General features: G+C 43.6%; 1 protein-coding gene across 6 annotated transcripts in view; it reads right to left on the bottom strand.

Moving 5' to 3' along the window:
- LOC128642199 (ADP-ribosylhydrolase ARH1) overlaps nt 1–17,439 on the bottom strand; it is a 30,444-nt gene that overhangs the window by 1,497 nt on the left and 11,508 nt on the right. For 3 of the 6 annotated variants that reach the window (XR_008399631.1, XM_053694888.1, XM_053694890.1), the window contains exons 3-8: nt 7,183–7,406; nt 6,443–6,541; nt 6,255–6,360; nt 6,031–6,110; nt 5,597–5,780; nt 288–502 (exon numbers count right to left, since the gene is read on the bottom strand). Coding sequence is in view for 5 of the 6 variants with exons in the window: in XM_053694888.1 (XP_053550863.1) it covers nt 288–502; nt 5,597–5,780; nt 6,031–6,110; nt 6,255–6,360; nt 6,443–6,541; nt 7,183–7,406 (908 nt within the window). In the remaining variant the exon portion in view is untranslated. The other 3 variants (XM_053694893.1, XM_053694892.1, XM_053694891.1) reach the window with 3 other exon arrangements.

Here is a 17,439-nt window from a genome sequence, read left to right as displayed (position 1 = left end):
AGAGAACTAAATAAATTAGAACTTTGCAATGTATTTATATTCTCTATCTGAAAGAAAACAATTGAGTTTTATATTCCTTTAAGTTTCTCTGAGGAATAATTACATTTACTTGAGCTTAGTATGAAAGTGAGGTAATACTGACAAGTTTGCAGCCTTGAAGGACTGGAGTGGTGGTCACTGGTGTGACCAAAGCCAGATGTCTTTTTACAAAGGTTATAGACAGTAAACCATCTGTCTGCTCTTCATACAACTGACCCTGACTTGAGACATTCACAGTGTGAACCTACCACCATGGAACATGGATCTGTGGCATAATTCCTCCCAAGATTCTCCAGCACTTAGCAAAGCATCATAAGCAATCATAGGTGCATCGTGTCCGCTTCTCCCGGGCCATCCATCCAGGCTCCACCGACTGTATTCAATGTCCCGCTCTGCAGCTCCATATGGAGATGGGAACACTGCTGGTCCAGATCCCTGCAATAAGCCCCTTTCTGACAGGTATCTGGGAAGGTAGATTAGGTTACACTTACTGAAAACACATACGGTTAGATTACGAGTCTTGCGTTAGGCTTAAAAAGCAGCGGTGGCCAGTCCCAACGCTGCTTTTTAACGCCTGCTGGTATTACGAGTCTTGAAGGTACAGGTGTATCGCTCACTTTTTTGGCCAGACTTGGAAATACCGCAAATCCACTTACGTAAATTGCGTATCCTATTTTTTCAATGGGACTTGCATAGCGCCGGTATTACGAATCTGCCAAAAAGTGAGCGGTACACGCTCTCCTGTTAAGCCTGATACCGCATTTTAAAGTCAGTAGTTAAGAGTTTTACACTACAACGCCGTAGCATAAAACTCTTAACTAAAGTGCCAAAAAGTACACTAACACCCATAAACTACCTATTAACCCCTAAAGCGAGGCCCCCACACCGCAAACGCTAAAAAAATAACATTTTAAACCTAAATCTGCCAAACCGGACATCGCCGCCACTATAATATATTAACCCCTAAACCGCTGCACTCCCGCATCGCAAACATTAGTTAATTATTAACCCCTAATCTGCCGTCCCTAACATCGACGCCACCTACCTACATTTATTAACCCCTAATCTGCCGCCCCCAACGTCGCCACCACTATATTAAAGTTATTAACCCCTAAACCTAACCCTAACATCCCCTAACTTAAATATAATTTAAATAAATATAAATAAAATTCCTATAATTAACTCAATTATTCCTATTTAAAACTAAATACTTACCTATAAAATAAACCCTAGGGTTTATTTTTATTTTACAGGCATGTTTGTATTTATTTTAACTAGGTACAATAGTTATTAACTATTTAATAACTACCTAGCTAAAATAAATACAAAGTGACCTGTAAAATAAAACCTAACCTACGTTACAATTACACCTAACACTACACAATAATTAAATGAATTCCCTAAATGAAATACAATTATATAAAATTATCTAAAGTACAAAAAAACAAACACTAAATTACAGAAAATAATAAACAAATTACAAGATTTTTAAACTAATTACACCTAATCTAATCCCACTAACAAAATAAAAAAGCCCTACCCTACACTAAATTACAAATAGCCCTTAAAAGGGCCTTTTGCGGGCATTGCCCCAAAGTAATCAGCTCTCTTACCTGTAAAAAAAAAATTACAAATCCCTCCCCAACATTAAAACCCACCACCCACACAACCAACCCTACTCTAAAACCCACCCAAGACCCCCTTAAAAAAACCTAACACTAACCCCTTGAAGATCACCTTACCGGGAGAAGTCTTCACCCAACCGGGCCGAAGTCCTCAACGAAGCCGGGAGAAGTCTTCATCCAAGCCGGGCGAAGTGGTCCTCCAGACGGGCAGAAGTCTTCATCCAGACGGCATCTTCTATCTTAATCCGGCGCAAAGCGGGTCCATCTTCAAGACATCCGACGCAGAGCATCCTCTTCAATCAACGGTTAACACAGAATGAAGGTACCTTTAAGTGACGTCATCCAAGATGGCATCCCTTAGATTCCGATTGGCTGATAGAATTCTATCAGCCAATCGGAATTAATTAGAAAAAAATCCTATTGGCTGATGCAATCAGCCAATAGGATTGAAGTTCAATCCTATTGGCTGATCCAATCAGCCAATAGAATGCGAGCTCAATCCTATTGGCTGATTGGATCAGCCAATAGGATTTTTTCTACCTTAATTCCGATTGGCTGATAGAATTCTATCAGCCAATCGGAATTGAAGGGACGCCATCTTGGATGATGTCACTTAAAGGGTCACTGAACCCAAATTTTTTCTTTTGTGATTCAGATAGAGCATGCCATTTTAAGCAACTTTCTAATTTACTCCTAATATCACGTTTTCTTCATTCTCTTGCTATCTTTATTTGAAAAAGGCAACTAAGTTTTTTTTTTTTTGGTTCAGACCACTGGACAGCACCTTTTTATTGTTGGATGAATGTATCCACCAATCAGCAAGGACAACCCAGGTTGTTCACCAAAAATGGGCCGGCATCTAAACTTACATTCTTGCATTTCAAATAAAGATACCAAGAGAATGAAGAAAATGTGATAATAGGAGTACATTAGAAAGTTGCTTAAAATGTCATGCTCTATCTGAATCACAAAAGAAAAAAATTGGGTTCAGTGTCCCTTTAAAAGGTACCTTCATTCTGTGTTAGCCGTCGATTGAAGAGGATGCTCCGCGTCGGATGTCTTGAAGATGGACCCGCTCCGTGCCGTCTGGATAAAGATAGAAGATGCCGTCTGGATAAAGACTTCTGCCCATCTGGAGGACCACTTCGCCCCGGCTTGGATGAAGACTTCTCCCGGCTTCGTTGAGGACTTCGGCCCGGTTGGGTGAAGACTTCTCCCGGTAAGGTGATCGTCAAGGTTAGTGTAGGGTTTTTTTAAGGGGGGATTGGGTGGGTTTTAGAGTAGGTTTGTTGTGTGGGTGATGGGTTTTAATGTTTGTAATTTTTTTTACAGGTAAAAGAGCTGATTACTTTGGGGCAATGCCCCGCAAAAGGCCCTTTTAAGGGTGTAGGGTAGGGCTTTTTTTATTTTGTGGGTGCTTTTTTATTTTGTTCGGGGGATTAGATTAGGTGTAATTAGTTTAAAAATCTTGTAATTTGTTTATTATTTTCTGTAATTTAGTGTTTGTTTTTTGTACTTTAGATAATTTTATTTAATTGTATTTAATTTAGGGAATTAATTTAATTATAGTGTAGTATTAGGTGTAATTGTAACTTAGGTTAGGTTTTATTTTACAGGTAAATTTGTATTTATTTTAGCTAGGTAGTTAGTAAATAGTTATTAACTATTTAGTAACTATTCTACCTAGTTAAAATATATACAAACTTGCCTGTAAAATAAAAATAAACCCTAAACTAGCTACAATGTAACTATTAGTTAGTTATATTGTAGCTAGCTCAGGGTTTATTTTACAGGTAAGTATTTAGTTTTAAATAGGAATAATTTAGTTAATGATAGTAATTTTATTTAGATTTCTTTTAATTATATTTAAGTTAGGGGGTGTTAGGTTTAGGGTTAGACTTAGGTTTAGGGGTTAATAAATTTAATATAGGGGCGGCAGATTGGGGTTAATAAATGTAGGTAGGTGGAGTCGATGTAAGGGCCGGCAGATTAGGGGTTAATAATATTTAACTAATGTTTGCGAGGCGGGAGTGCGGCAGTTTAGGGGTTATGTTTATTATAGTGGCAGCGACGTTGGGGGCAGCAGATTAGGGGTTAATAAATGTAGGTAGGTTGCGCGAGACATTGGGGGCGGCAGATTAGGGGTTAATAAATATAATGTAGGTGTCGGCGAAGTTGGGGGCAGTAGATTAGGGGTTCATAAGTATAATGTAGGTGACGGCGGTGTCCAGAGCGGCAGATTAGGGGTTAATAATATAATGCAGGTGTTGGCGATGTCGGGGGCGGCAGATTAGGGGTTAATAAATATAATGTAGGTGTCGGCGATGTCGGGGGCGGCAGATTAGGGGTTAATAAGTGTAAGATTAGGGGTGTTTAGACTCAGGGTTCATGTTAGGTGGAGACATAAGATGTATTTCCCCATAGGAATCAATGGGGCTGCGTTAAGGAGCTTTACGCTGCTTTTTGTCAGGTGTTAGACTTTTTTTCAGCCGGCTCTCCCCGTAGATTCCTATGGGGAAATTGTGCACAAGCACGTTACACCAGCTCACCGCTAACGTAAGCAGCGCTGGTATTGGAGTGCGGTAAGGAGCAAAATTTTGCTCAACGCTCAACTCTTGTCTGGGTTGTCAAAACCCGTAATACCAGCGCTGTCTGTAAGTGAGCGGTGAGCATAAACTGCTCGTTAGCACCGCACAGCCTCTAACAATTTTTATTGTATAAAAATGCCCTTATAATTCAATGGGCGACTGAAATGACTGAACTCACAGAGAACACAAATATTTGGCACAGATTTCAATCAAATCAATATTCTGGCTGGTCATTTGATTGTGAAAGTTATAAATAGGTTATGAAATAAAAGTATGAACCTCCTTGTCTGATATAAAATGCAGATCTCTTAAATAATAAAAGAAACCTAACCTATTTGGCATATTTTAAATACATAGTTATTTTTTTTTTCATTCCCTTTTTTTTTAATTAAAAAATTACATGTTCAATAAGCAATAAATATACTTTAAAGTGGCTCAGCTTAAAGGGACAGTAAAGTAAAAAAATAAAACTTTCATGATTTAAATAGGGCATGGAATTTTAAACAACTTTCCAATTTACTTTTATTACCAATTTTGCTTTGTTCTCTTGGTATTCTTAGTTGAAAGCTAAATCTAGGAGGTATATATGCTAATTTCTTAGACCTCTTAGACCTTGAAGGCCACCTCTAATCTGAAAGCATTTTGACAGTTTTTCACCACTAGAGGGCGTTAGTTCATGTGTTTCATATAGATAACATTGAGCTCAGGCACGTGAAGCTCCTAAGAGCAAGCAGTGATTGGCTAAAAATGCAAGTCTGTCAAAAGAACTGAAATAAGGGGGCAGTTTGCAGAGGCATAGATACAAGGTAGTCACAGAGGTAAAAAGTATATTATTATAACTGTGTTAGTTATGCAAAATTGGTGAATGGGTAATAAAGGGATTATCTACCTTTTTAAACAACAAAAATTCTGGTGTTTACTGTCCCTTTAAAGGGACACTGAACCCAAATTTGTTCTTTCATGATTCGGATAGAGCATGCAATTTTAAAATTTACTCCTATTATCACATTTTCTTCATTGTCTTGGAATCTTTATTTAAAATGTAAGTTTAGATGCCGGCCCATTTTTGGTAAACAACCTGGGTTCTTTCTGATTGGTGGATAAATTCATCCACCAATAAACAAGTGCTGTCCAGTGGTCTGAACCAAAACATAGCTTAGATGCCTTCTTTTTCAAATAAAGATAGCAAGAGAATGAAGAAAAATTGATAATAGGAGTAAATTAGAAAGTTGCTTAAAATTGCTGCTCTATCTGAATCATGAAAGAAAAATTTTGGGTTCAGTGTCCCTTTAAACATAAAAAATATAAATTCTCTCTAAGCTTTGTAGTTTTGGTGTTTCTCACCTTTCCCAGCTCTGTCTGAAATAATCCCACGATTCCAGGTGACTTTCTGTATTACTCTCTGTAGACCGAATATACTCAAGGGCCAGCGGGAGAGTTTCCAGTAAGCGAGATCCCCATAGCTCCAGAGGAACCCTCTGCACAGAGAGAGATACAAATAGGGCTGAAGCAAGTGAGCCCAAGTAACCTAAATAAGACAAAGATATGGTGGAGACCAAACATTGAGTCAGAGTGGACCAGACAGTATAGGTGAGAGAGAAAACGTGCTTGAGAGAAGGGCTGGCGAGTAATCATGGAAGGTGAAGAATGGAAGAAAGATTATGCGTGAAGATAAATATAACAAAGGGCAATGATACCAACAGTAGAAATACAACAACATCTATTTGTGAGATAGATCTAGAGTCTATGAAGGGACATAGGAAGAGTCTGACACTTACCTGTGGGGTGATTGTGAGTCATCTTCCCACTCTCTATGCTGACCGCCACCAAAACAGAGACCTCCGAGGGCCGAGGAAACCTGGTGAGCGCAAAACACTACATCTCTTATTATATTCTACCTTGTGCCCAGCCAGTAGCAGTACCAGTTCATTGTATTATTTGTCTCTGCTACCAGTTATGGCCCCACCAATAACAATGTTACTTCCTGAGGTCCCTCATTCACCTTAGTCCAATGCACATGGCTCTCATAGCTGCCCCACAGCCAGTTGCTGTAGGGTTAAAAGGAATTTTGTACCCTCCAGGCTCCCCAGGACGCAGCTGGGAGGTTCCTGCAAAGGTCAGATGGTAAAGGTCATACGTGCACAGAAGGATAAATAAGTATTCTGTAACCTGGGTGAGTAGCTCACTTACCCAGAATGCTGGTGGGGCCAGGCTTCCTCCCTTCCATGTCTAACATTGCAGATACATATCTGCCAGCAAGTTCCTGGTACAGATCTTCGTCTAGCTTTCCTTCACCAAGAGAAAGGAAATAGAACCCAAAATAAATGTTTATGAAGGACTCCAGAATAATTACATGTAAGCTACTGAGCAATAAGTAAAACATAAAAGTTCCATACATGTCCCCCCTATATGCTATACCCTCCCTCTCAGTTCCCTAGATTTTCTTATGAGTAGAGACGTGGACATCCTGAGTTTGTCTACAGTTCTACTTCTCTCTGTCTTCTACCTCTGCAAGTCCTTCTGCTCTCTTGTAATTAATTAACACAACCGATAAGTCTTATTTTTTGTTTGTGCATTAATGCTGAGTTTGCTGCAAATCTTTTTCAGACACAGCTAGCCACAGGCATTCTGTTAGCAAGGGGTCCACTGTTTTCCAGCTCCTTATCTGAAAACATAGCCTGAGGTGAATTAGGGGCAGAAATATAGCTCAAGCTTGTGCAGTTCGCACTATCTATGTACTTTTTGTTTTCAGAAATATAAAACACACAACTTTCACTCAAATAAAAAGAAATAATGAAAGTAGTTTTATTATGCAACACACATTTTATATCTCAGATTGTTTTCTATACCATTTAATGATATGTACTAAAAAGAATGTAATAATAACGATTGCTCCACCCTAATATATGTATATACAGGCTGACTCCCACCTGTGGCCAGACCCTCAGCTGTTGCCAGGTGTAACACGGTGTCGTCACTGATCGGCCAATCAGGGAGGGTGACCCTTAAACTTGAGAGGCCACCAAGCTCCTGCAGTTCCTTAAGTATTTGCGGCCCAGACTTGCAATATTCCCAGAGCTGGTTCCTGTAGCCTAGAGCATCCCCTGCCGCACTCAGCAATAAAGCAGCACGATAGAGATCACGGGACGGTGGTCTGGAAGATAAATAAATCTACTGAGTGTGCACATCATAAACACATAGCAGGAGCTATGAACAGTAATATTATCTCACTTATTATTTCAAACTATGAGTTAGTTGTAACTGGACTCAAACACTACTTTTTCCTCATAGCTCATATACAATATACCATTTTAAATAAGTTTCCATTTTACTTCTATCGTATTTGCTTTATTCTCTTGAAATCCTTTATTGGAGGAGCAACAATACCCTACTCGGAGCTGCCTGAACACAATGTGTGAGCCAATGACAAGAGGCATATGTAGCCACCAATCTGAGCTAGCTCCCAGTAATGCTTCGGTACGCCTGAGCCTACCTAGGTATGATTTTAAACAAAGGATACAAAGATACAAAAGCAAAATAGGTAAAAGAAGTAAAAGAAAAGTTGTTTAAAATGACATACTCTATCTGAATCATGAAAATAGATAAAGTATAACAGGATGAGGAAGGGAAGCACTGCAGCAGATACAGTATCACAGGGTGAGGAGCACTGCAGCAGATACAGTATCACAGGGTGAGGAGCACTGCAGCAGATAAAGTATCACAGGGTGAGGAGGGAGTACTGCAGCAGATACAGTATCACAGGGTGAGGAGCACTGCAGCAGATACAGTATCACAGGGTGAGGAGCACTGCAGCAGATACAGTATCACAGGGTGAGGAGGGGAGCACTGCAGCAGATACAGTATCACAGGGTGAGGAGCACTGCAGCAGATACAGTATCACAGGGTGAGGAGGGAGCACTGCGGCAGATACAGTATCACAGGGTGAGGAGGGAGCACTGCGGCAGATACAGTATCACAGTATGAGGAGGGAGCACTGCGGCAGATACAGTATCACAGGGTGAGGAGGGAGCACTGCGGCAGATACAGTATCACAGGGTGAGGAGGGAGCACTGCAGCAGATACAGTATCACAGGGTGAGGAGGGAGCACTGCGGCAGATACAGTATCACAGGGTGAGGAGGGAGCACTGCGGCAGATACAGTATCACAGGGTGAGGAGCACTGCAGCAGATACAGTATCACAGGGTGAGGAGCACTGCAGCAGATACAGTATCACAGGGTGAGGAGCACTGCAGCAGATACAGTATCACAGGGTGAGGAGGGAGTACTGCAGCAGATACAGTATCACAGGGTGAGGAGCACTGCAGCAGATACAGTATCACAGGGTGAGGAGCACTGCAGCAGATACAGTATCACAGGGTGAGAAGGGAGCACTGCAGCAGATACAGTATCACAGGGTGAGGAGCACTGCAGCAGATACAGTTTTACAGGGTGAGGAGGGAGCACTGCAGCAGATACAGTTTTACAGGGTGAGGAGGGAGCACTGCAGCAGATACAGTATCACAGGGTGAGAAGGGAGCACTGCAGCAGATACAGTATCACAGGGTGAGGAGGGAGCACTGCAGCAGATACAGTAACACAGGGTGAGGAGGGAGTACTGCATCAGATACAGTAACACAGGGTGAGGAGAACTGCAGCAGATACAGTATCACAGAGTGAGGAGGGAGCACTGCAGCAGATACAGTATCACAGGGTGAGGAGCACTGCAGCAGATACAGTATCACAGGGTGAGGAGGGAGCACTGCAGCAGATACAGTTTTACAGGGTGAGGAGGGAGCACTGCAGCAGATACAGTATCACAGGGTGAGGAGGGAGCACTGCAGCAGATACAGTATCACAGGGTGAGGAGGGAGCACTGCAGCAGATACAGTAACACAGGGTGAGGAGGGAGCACTGCAGCAGATACAGTATCACAGGGTGAGGAGCACTGCAGCAGATACAGTATCACAGGGTGAGGAGGGAGCACTGCAGCAGATACAGTATCACAGGGTGAGGAGGGAGCACTGCAGCAGATACAGTATCACAGGGTGAGGAGCACTGCAGCAGATACAGTATCACAGGGTGATGAGGGAGCACTGCAGCAGATACAGTATCACAGGGTGAGGAGGGAGTACTGCATCAGATACAGTAACACAGGGTGAGGAGAACTGCAGCAGATACAGTATCACAGAGTGAGGAGGGAGCACTGCAGCAGATACAGTATCACAGAGTGAGGAGCACTGCAGCAGATACAGTATCACAGGGTGAGGATGGAGCACTGCAGCAGATACAGTATCACAGGGTGAGGAGCACTGCAGCAGATACAGTATCACAGGGTGAGGAGCACTGCAGCAGATACAGTATCACAGAGTGAGGAGGGAGCACTGCAGCAGATACAGTATCACAGGGTGAGGAGGGAGCACTGCAGCAGATACAGTATCACAGGGTGAGGAGGGAGCACTGCAGCAGATACAGTATCACAGGGTGAGGAGGGAGCACTGCAGCAGATACAGTTTTACAGGGTGAGGAGGGAGCACTGCAGCAGATACAGTATCACAGGGTGAGGAGGGAGCACTGCAGCAGATACAGTATCACAGGGTGAGGAGGGAGCACTGCAGCAGATACAGTATCACAGGGTGAGGAGGGAGCACTGCAGCAGATACAGTATCACAGGGTGAGGAGGGAGCACTGCAGCAGATACAGTATCACAGGGTGAGGAGCACTGCAGCAGATACAGTATCACAGGGTGATGATGGAGCACTGCAGCAGATACAGTATCACAGGGTGAGGAGGGAGTACTGCAGCAGATACAGTAACACAGGGTGAGGAGAACTGCAGCAGATACAGTATCACAGGGTGAGGAGCACTGCAGCAGATACAGTATCACAGGATGAGGAGGGAGCATTGCAGCAGATACAGTATCACAGGGTGAGGAGAGAGCACTGCAGCAGATACAGTATCACAGGGTGAGGAGGGAGCACTGCAGCAGATACAGTAACACAGGGTGAGGAGAGAGCACTGCAGCAGATACAGTATCACAGGGTGAGGAGGGAGCACTGCAGCAGATACAGTAACACAGGGTGAGGAGCACTGCAGCAGATACAGTATCACAGGGTGAGGAGGAAACACTGCAGCAGATACAGTAACACAGGGTGAGGAGCACTGCAGCAGATACAGTATCACAGGGTGAGGAGCACTGCAGCAGATACAGTATCACAGGGTGAGGAGGGAGCACTGCAGCAGATACAGTATCACAGGGTGAGGAGCACTGCAGCAGATACAGTATCACAGGGTGAGGAGGGAGCAATGCAGCAGATACAGTATCACAGGGTGAGGAGCACTGCAGCAGATACAGTATCACAGGGTGAGAAGCACTGCAGCAGATACAATATCACAGGGTGAGGAGCACTGCAGCAGATACAGTATCACAGGGTGAGGAGAGAGCACTGCAGCAGATACAGTATCACAGGGTGAGGAGAGAGCACTGCAGCAGATACAGTATCACAGGGTGAGGAGGGAGCACTGCAGCAGATACAGTAACACAGGGTGAGGAGCACTGCAGCAGATACATTATCACAGGGTGAGGAGCACTGCAGCAGATACAGTATCACAGGGTGAGGAGAGAGCACTGCAGCAGATACAGTATCACAGGGTGAGGAGAGAGCACTGCAGCAGATACAGTATCACAGGGTGAGGAGGGAGCACTGCAGCAGATACAGTAACACAGGGTGAGGAGCACTGCAGCAGATACATTATCACAGGGTGAGGAGCACTGCAGCAGATACAGTATCACAGGGTGAGGAGGGAGCACTGCATCAGATACAGTAACACAGGGTGAGGAGCACTGCAGCAGATACAGTAACACAGGGTGAGGAGCACTGCAGCAGATACAGTATCACAGGGTGAGGAGCACTGCAGCAGATACAGTATCACAGGGTGAGGAGCACTGCAGCAGATACAGTAACACAGGGTGAGGAGCACTGCAGCAGATACAGTATCACAGGGTGAGGAGCACTGCAGCAGATACAGTATCACAGGGTGATGAGGGAGCACTGCAGCAGATACAGTATCACAGGGTGAGGAGGGAGCACTGCAGCAGATACAGTAACACAGGGTGAGGAGGGAGTACTGCATCAGATACAGTAACACAGGGTGAGGAGCACTGCAGCAGATACAGTATCACAGGGTGAGGAGGGAGCACTGCAGCAGATACAGTAACACAGGGTGAGGAGCACTGCAGCAGATACAGTATCACAGGGTGATGAGGGAGCACTGCAGCAGATACAGTATCACAGGGTGAGGAGGGAGCACTGCAGCAGATACAGTAACACAGGGTGAGGAGCACTGCAGCAGATACAGTATCACAGGGTGAGGAGCACTGCAGCAGATACAGTATCACAGGGTGATGAGGGAGCACTGCAGCAGATACAGTATCACAGGGTGAGGAGGGAGTACTGCATCAGATACAGTAACACAGGGTGAGGAGCACTGCAGCAGATACAGTATCACAGGGTGAGGAGGGAGCACTGCAGCAGATACAGTATCACAGGGTGAGGAGGGAGTACTGCAGCAGATACAGTATCACAGGGTGAAGAGGGAGCACTACAGCAGATACAGTATCACAGGGTGAGGAGGGAGCACTGCAGCAGATACAGTAACACAGGGTGAGGAGCACTGCAGCAGATACAGTATCACAGGGTGAGGAGGGAGCACTGCAGCAGATACAGTAACACAGGGTGAGGAGCACTGCAGCAGATACAGTATCACAGGGTGAGGAGGGAGCACTGCAGCAGATACAGTATCACAGGGTGAGGAGGGAGCACTGCAGCAGATACAGTATCACAGGGCGAGGAGCACTGCAGCAGATACATTATCACAGGGTGAGGAGCACTGCAGCAGATACAGTATCACAGGGTGAGGAGGGAGCACTGCAGCAGATACAGTAACACAGGGTGAGGAGCACTGCAGCAGATACAGTATCACAGGGTGAGGAGGGAGCACTGCAGCAGATACAGTAACACAGGGTGAGGAGCACTGCAGCAGATACAGTATCACAGGGTGAGGAGCACTGCAGCAGATACAGTATCACAGGGCGAGGAGCACTGCAGCAGATACAGTATCACAGGGCGAGGAGGGAGCACTGCAGCAGATACAGTATCACAGGGTGAGGAGCACTGCAGCAGATACAGTATCACAGGGCGAGGAGGGAGCACTGCAGCAGATACAGTATCACAGGGTGAGGAGGGAGCACTGCAGCAGATACATTATCACAGGGTGAGGAGCACTGCAGCAGATACAGTATCACAGGGTGAGAAGGGGAGCACTGCAGCAGATACATTATCACAGGGTGAGGAGCACTGCAGCAGATACAGTATCACAGGGTGAGGAGGGGAGCACTGCAGCAGATACAGTAACACAGGGTGAGGAGCACTGCAGCAGATACAGTATCACAGGGTGAGGAGGGGAGCACTGCAGCAGATACATTATCACAGGGTGAGGAGCACTGCAGCAGATACAGTATCACAGGGTGAGGAGGGAGCACTGCAGCAGATACATTATCACAGGGTGAGGAGCACTGCAGCAGATACAGTATCACAGGGTGAGGAGGGGAGCACTGCAGCAGATACATTATCACATGGGAAGGGGGAAATAAAGTTCCTTACTTGTTATCCATAGTGAGTATTCACCAATCAGGCTGTGTTGTGGATCTGGTATTATTCACTCGGTAATATCTGTGTAAATAGGTTTTCACTATAAAACTGATCTTCACACTTCTTTATCTCTCATTCATCGTTAGTACAGGTTACTTCCTTTGCTCATTGGCTGCTCCCCAGGTGTTTCTGCTATGCTGTGACTGTTAGTTTTTGCATTTTGTCCCTGTTAGAACCTAGTAATTGCTTCTGCCTTTGGTCACTAACCTCTCCTTTCTCTGTCGTGCTTGTGCTTCTTCCGTTCTGTCGTTGTCTCCCTGGTCCCTGCTCGCCCTCTCTATTTGTAGCACATTTTGTTACTATATCAGGACTCAGTCTGGGCTCTGAGCCACCAAACACTGAGCTTGCTGATGAGTTCAAAGTTCACACAACTTTTACACTGAAAAACATTGTTAGCAAACTCTTTTTTTATTTTACTTGAGCTGTAAACACCAGCTAATCCTTAGAGCTCTGTAAAATGTATGTATGTATGTAACTATATATATATATTTATATTCCCACATACACATACATATACATACACAAAACACAGAAGGGGACTGCACTCTCAGGCTGGACTGTGTACACATCCGATGAGCCTGCAACATGCACAGCCTTGGGTGCTCAATAGCACTTACAGGCAGCTGCACCGTCCCCAGAGTCACAGGCAGTTAACCCCAGACAGGTTTGGGTGCAAGGCCCATAGGGAAAATTACAAAACAAATTAATACAACACACAGAGGAAGTCCAGCACTCGCTTACAAGCTCTCAGCTAAGATTAAAAGCAAAACTGGAAGAGTTAGTTACTGCATCTGACCAGATGAGACAAGCCCAGGTACCTCGTCAAGGTCTCTCACAAAACCTGGGTACAGCCATGCAATGCAAGCTCTCAAACAAATTGGGAACAAGTTAAAGTGAATGTGAATTTTGATGCTAAATATACCGTTTTTTAAAAATTCGATTAAAAACAGGGGCACTTTAATTCATCAAAATTTACATTTCACTCGTGAAAAAACACTTACCTTTTAAACTTGACAGCCGCTCCAGCTTCCCCGATCGTCGCAAGCCATTTCTGACGTCAGAAATTATGGATCGTCATCCTCCAATAACGGCTTCCCCCTGGGGGAATCAGTGTTTGATTCAACGCCGTGATTGGAGGAAGCTGGATTCCTCGTTTTAGACCCAGGAAGAGGCTTTGCGACGGGCGGAGGAAGCTGGAGCGGCTGTCAAGATTAAAAGGTAAGTTTTTTTTCACAACACGAGTGAAATGTAAATTTTGATTAATTAAAGTGCCCCTGTTTTTAAAAACCAGGCACTTTAGCATCAAAATTTACATTCACTTTAAGGGTGCACAGACTTATGTAATCACCCTAGACATATACAAAACATGGAAGGGGACTGCACTCTCAGACTGGACTGGGTACACATCTGATGACCCTGCAACATGCACCGCCCTAGGTGCTCAATAGCACTCACAGGCAGCTGCACCGTCCCAAGAGTCCCAGGCAGTTTACCCCAGACAAGTCTGGGTGCAAGGCCCATAGGGAAAATTACAAAACAAATTATTACACAACACATAGAAAATGTCCAGCACTCACTTGCAAACTCTCAGCTTAGATTAAAAGCAAAACTGTAAATGTTAGTTACTGCATCTGGCCAAATGGGACAAGCCTAGGTATATAGCATGTTAAAGCCTAGAGTTTAAAGGGACATTAAACCCAAATTTTTTCTTTCATGATTCAGATAGTGAATACCATTTTAAACAACTTTCTAATTTACTTATATAATCTAATTTGCTTCATTCTCTTGATATTCTTTCCTGAAAAGCATATCTAGATATGCTCAGTAGCTTCTGATTGGTGGCTGCACGTATTTGCCTCATGTGATTGGCTCACCGATGTTCATTGATATTTTTTTAGCAAAAGATATCTAAAGAATGAAGCAAATTAGATTATATAAGTAAATTAGAAAGTTGTTTAAAATGGTATTCTCTATCTGAATCATGAAAGAAAAAAATTGGGTTTAATGTCCCTTTAAGTTCTCAATCAAACATTAAAAAGCAAGGAAATTCCCAACTGCCCCTGCCCTGGGTGCTTTGCAATGCATTATTAATGACATCACTGATTACATCACACATGACATTGTTGATGACATCATCAATAGCATCACTAGCGACACAACTCATGACATCATCCTACAGATCAGAGAAAGTAGTCCATGTAGTCATATGATATGAAACCAAATTTCTCTCTCTCATGATTCAGATAGAGCAGCAATTTTAAGCAACTTTAAAACTTACTCCTATTAAATTTTCTTGTTCTCTTGGTATCTTTATTTGAAAAGCAGGAATGTAAGCTTAGGAACCAGCCCATTTTTGGTTCAGCTCCCTGGGTAGTGCTACATTTAGCCACTAATCAGCAGGTGCTAAATGATCCAGTTCCCAAGCTTACATTCCTTCTTTTCAAATAAAGATACCAATAGAATAAATAAAAATTGCTAATAGGAGTAAATTAGAAAGTTGCTTAAAATTGCATGCCCTCACATACTCTTTACGTCTCACTCTCCTGCACAATTATCTAGCTATGTCATGCCCTGTGCACTCACATACACCGAGATTACGAGTTTTGCGGTAACAGGGGTGCGTTGCTAACGCTTAGTTTCAGTTCACCGCTCACCTAAAGTAACGCTGGTATTACAGGTTTTTTTAAACCCGGCGTTAGTCACAGAAAAGTGAGCGTAGAGAAGAATTTAGCTCCACATCTCACCTCAATACCAGCGCTGCTTACGGTAGCGGCGAACTGGCTAAACGTGCTTGTGCACGATTTCCCCATAGGAATCAATGGGGCTGATTCGGCTTAAAAAAACCTAACACCTGCAAAAAAGCAGCGTTCAGCTCCTAACGCAGCCACATTGTTTCCTATGGGAAAACACCTAACACCCTAACATGAACCCCGAGTCTAAACACCCCTAATCTTACACTTATTAACCCCTAATCTGCCATCCCCGACATCGCCGCCACCTACATTATATTATTAACCCCTAATCTGCCGCTCCGGACACTGCCGCAACCTACATTATACTTATGAACCCCTAATCTGCAGCCCCCAACATCGCTGACACCTACATTATATTTATTAACCCCTAATCTGCCGCCCCCAATGTCGCCGCCACTATAATAAAGTTATTAACCCCTAAACCTAAGTCTAACTCTAAATCTAACCCCCCTAACTTAAATATAATTTAAATAAAACTAAATAAAATTACTACAATTAAATAAATTATTCATATTTAAAACTAAATACTTACCTATAAAATAAACCCTAAGCTAGCTACAATATAGCTAATAGTTACATTGTATCTAGCTTAGGGTTTATTTTTATTTTACAGGCAACTTTGTATTTATTTTAAATAGGTACAATAGTTATTAAATAGTTATTAACTATTTAATAACTACCTAGTTAAAATAAAGACAAATTTACCTGTAAGATAAATCCTAACCTAAATTACAATTACACCTAACACTACACTATCATTAATTACCTAAATTAAAATAAATTACCTACAATTAAATAAAATAAAATAAAGTACAGAACCCCCCACACACTAAATTACAGAAACAAATAAAAGAATTACACCTAATCTAATCCCCCTAATAAAATAAAAAAGCCCCCCCCCAAAAAAAAAAAACTCCCTACCCTATGCTAAATTACAAATAGCCGTTAAAAGGGCTTTTTGCAGGGCATTGCCCCAAAGTAATCAGCTCTATTACCTGTAAAAAAAAATACCCCCCCAACATTAAAACCCACCACCCACCCACCCAACCCTACTCTAAAATCCACCCAATCCTCCCTTAATAAAACCTAACACTAACCCCTTGAAGATCTCCCTACCGTGAGACGTCTTCACCCAGCCGGGCACAAGTAGTCCTTCAGAGGGGCAGAAGTCTTCATCCGATCCAGGCAGAAGAGGACCTCCAGAGGGGCAGAAGTCTTCATCCAGGCGGCATCTTCTATCTTCATCCATCCGGAGCGGGTCCATCTTGAAGCCAGCCGACGCGGAGCATCCATCCAGACCGACGACTACACGACGAATGACGGTTCCTTTAAATGACGTCATCCAAGATGGCGTTCCTTGAATTCCGATTGGCTGATAGGATTCTATCAGCTAATTGGAATTAAGGTAGGAAAAATCCTATTGGCTGATCCAATCAGCCAATAAGATTGAGCTTGCATTCTATTGGCTGATTGGAACAGCCAACAGAATGCGAGCTCAATCCTATTGGCTGATTGGATCAGCCAATAGGATTGAACTTCAATCCTATTGGCTGATTTTTCCTACCTTAATTCCGATTGGATGGATGCTCCGCGTCGGTTGGCTTCAAGATGGACCCGCTCCGCTCCGGATGGATGAAGATAGAAGATTCCGCCTGGATGAAGACTTCTGCCCCTCTGGAGGTCCTCTTCTGCCCGGATCGGATGAAGACTTCTGCCCCTCTGGAG

Source organism: Bombina bombina, chromosome 11, assembly GCF_027579735.1.
Source record: "Bombina bombina isolate aBomBom1 chromosome 11, aBomBom1.pri, whole genome shotgun sequence".
NCBI classification, from domain to species: Eukaryota; Metazoa; Chordata; class Amphibia; order Anura; family Bombinatoridae; genus Bombina; species Bombina bombina.
The sequence above is the reverse complement of the archived record's forward strand: the minus strand, read 5'-3'. Positions and strand labels throughout refer to the sequence as shown.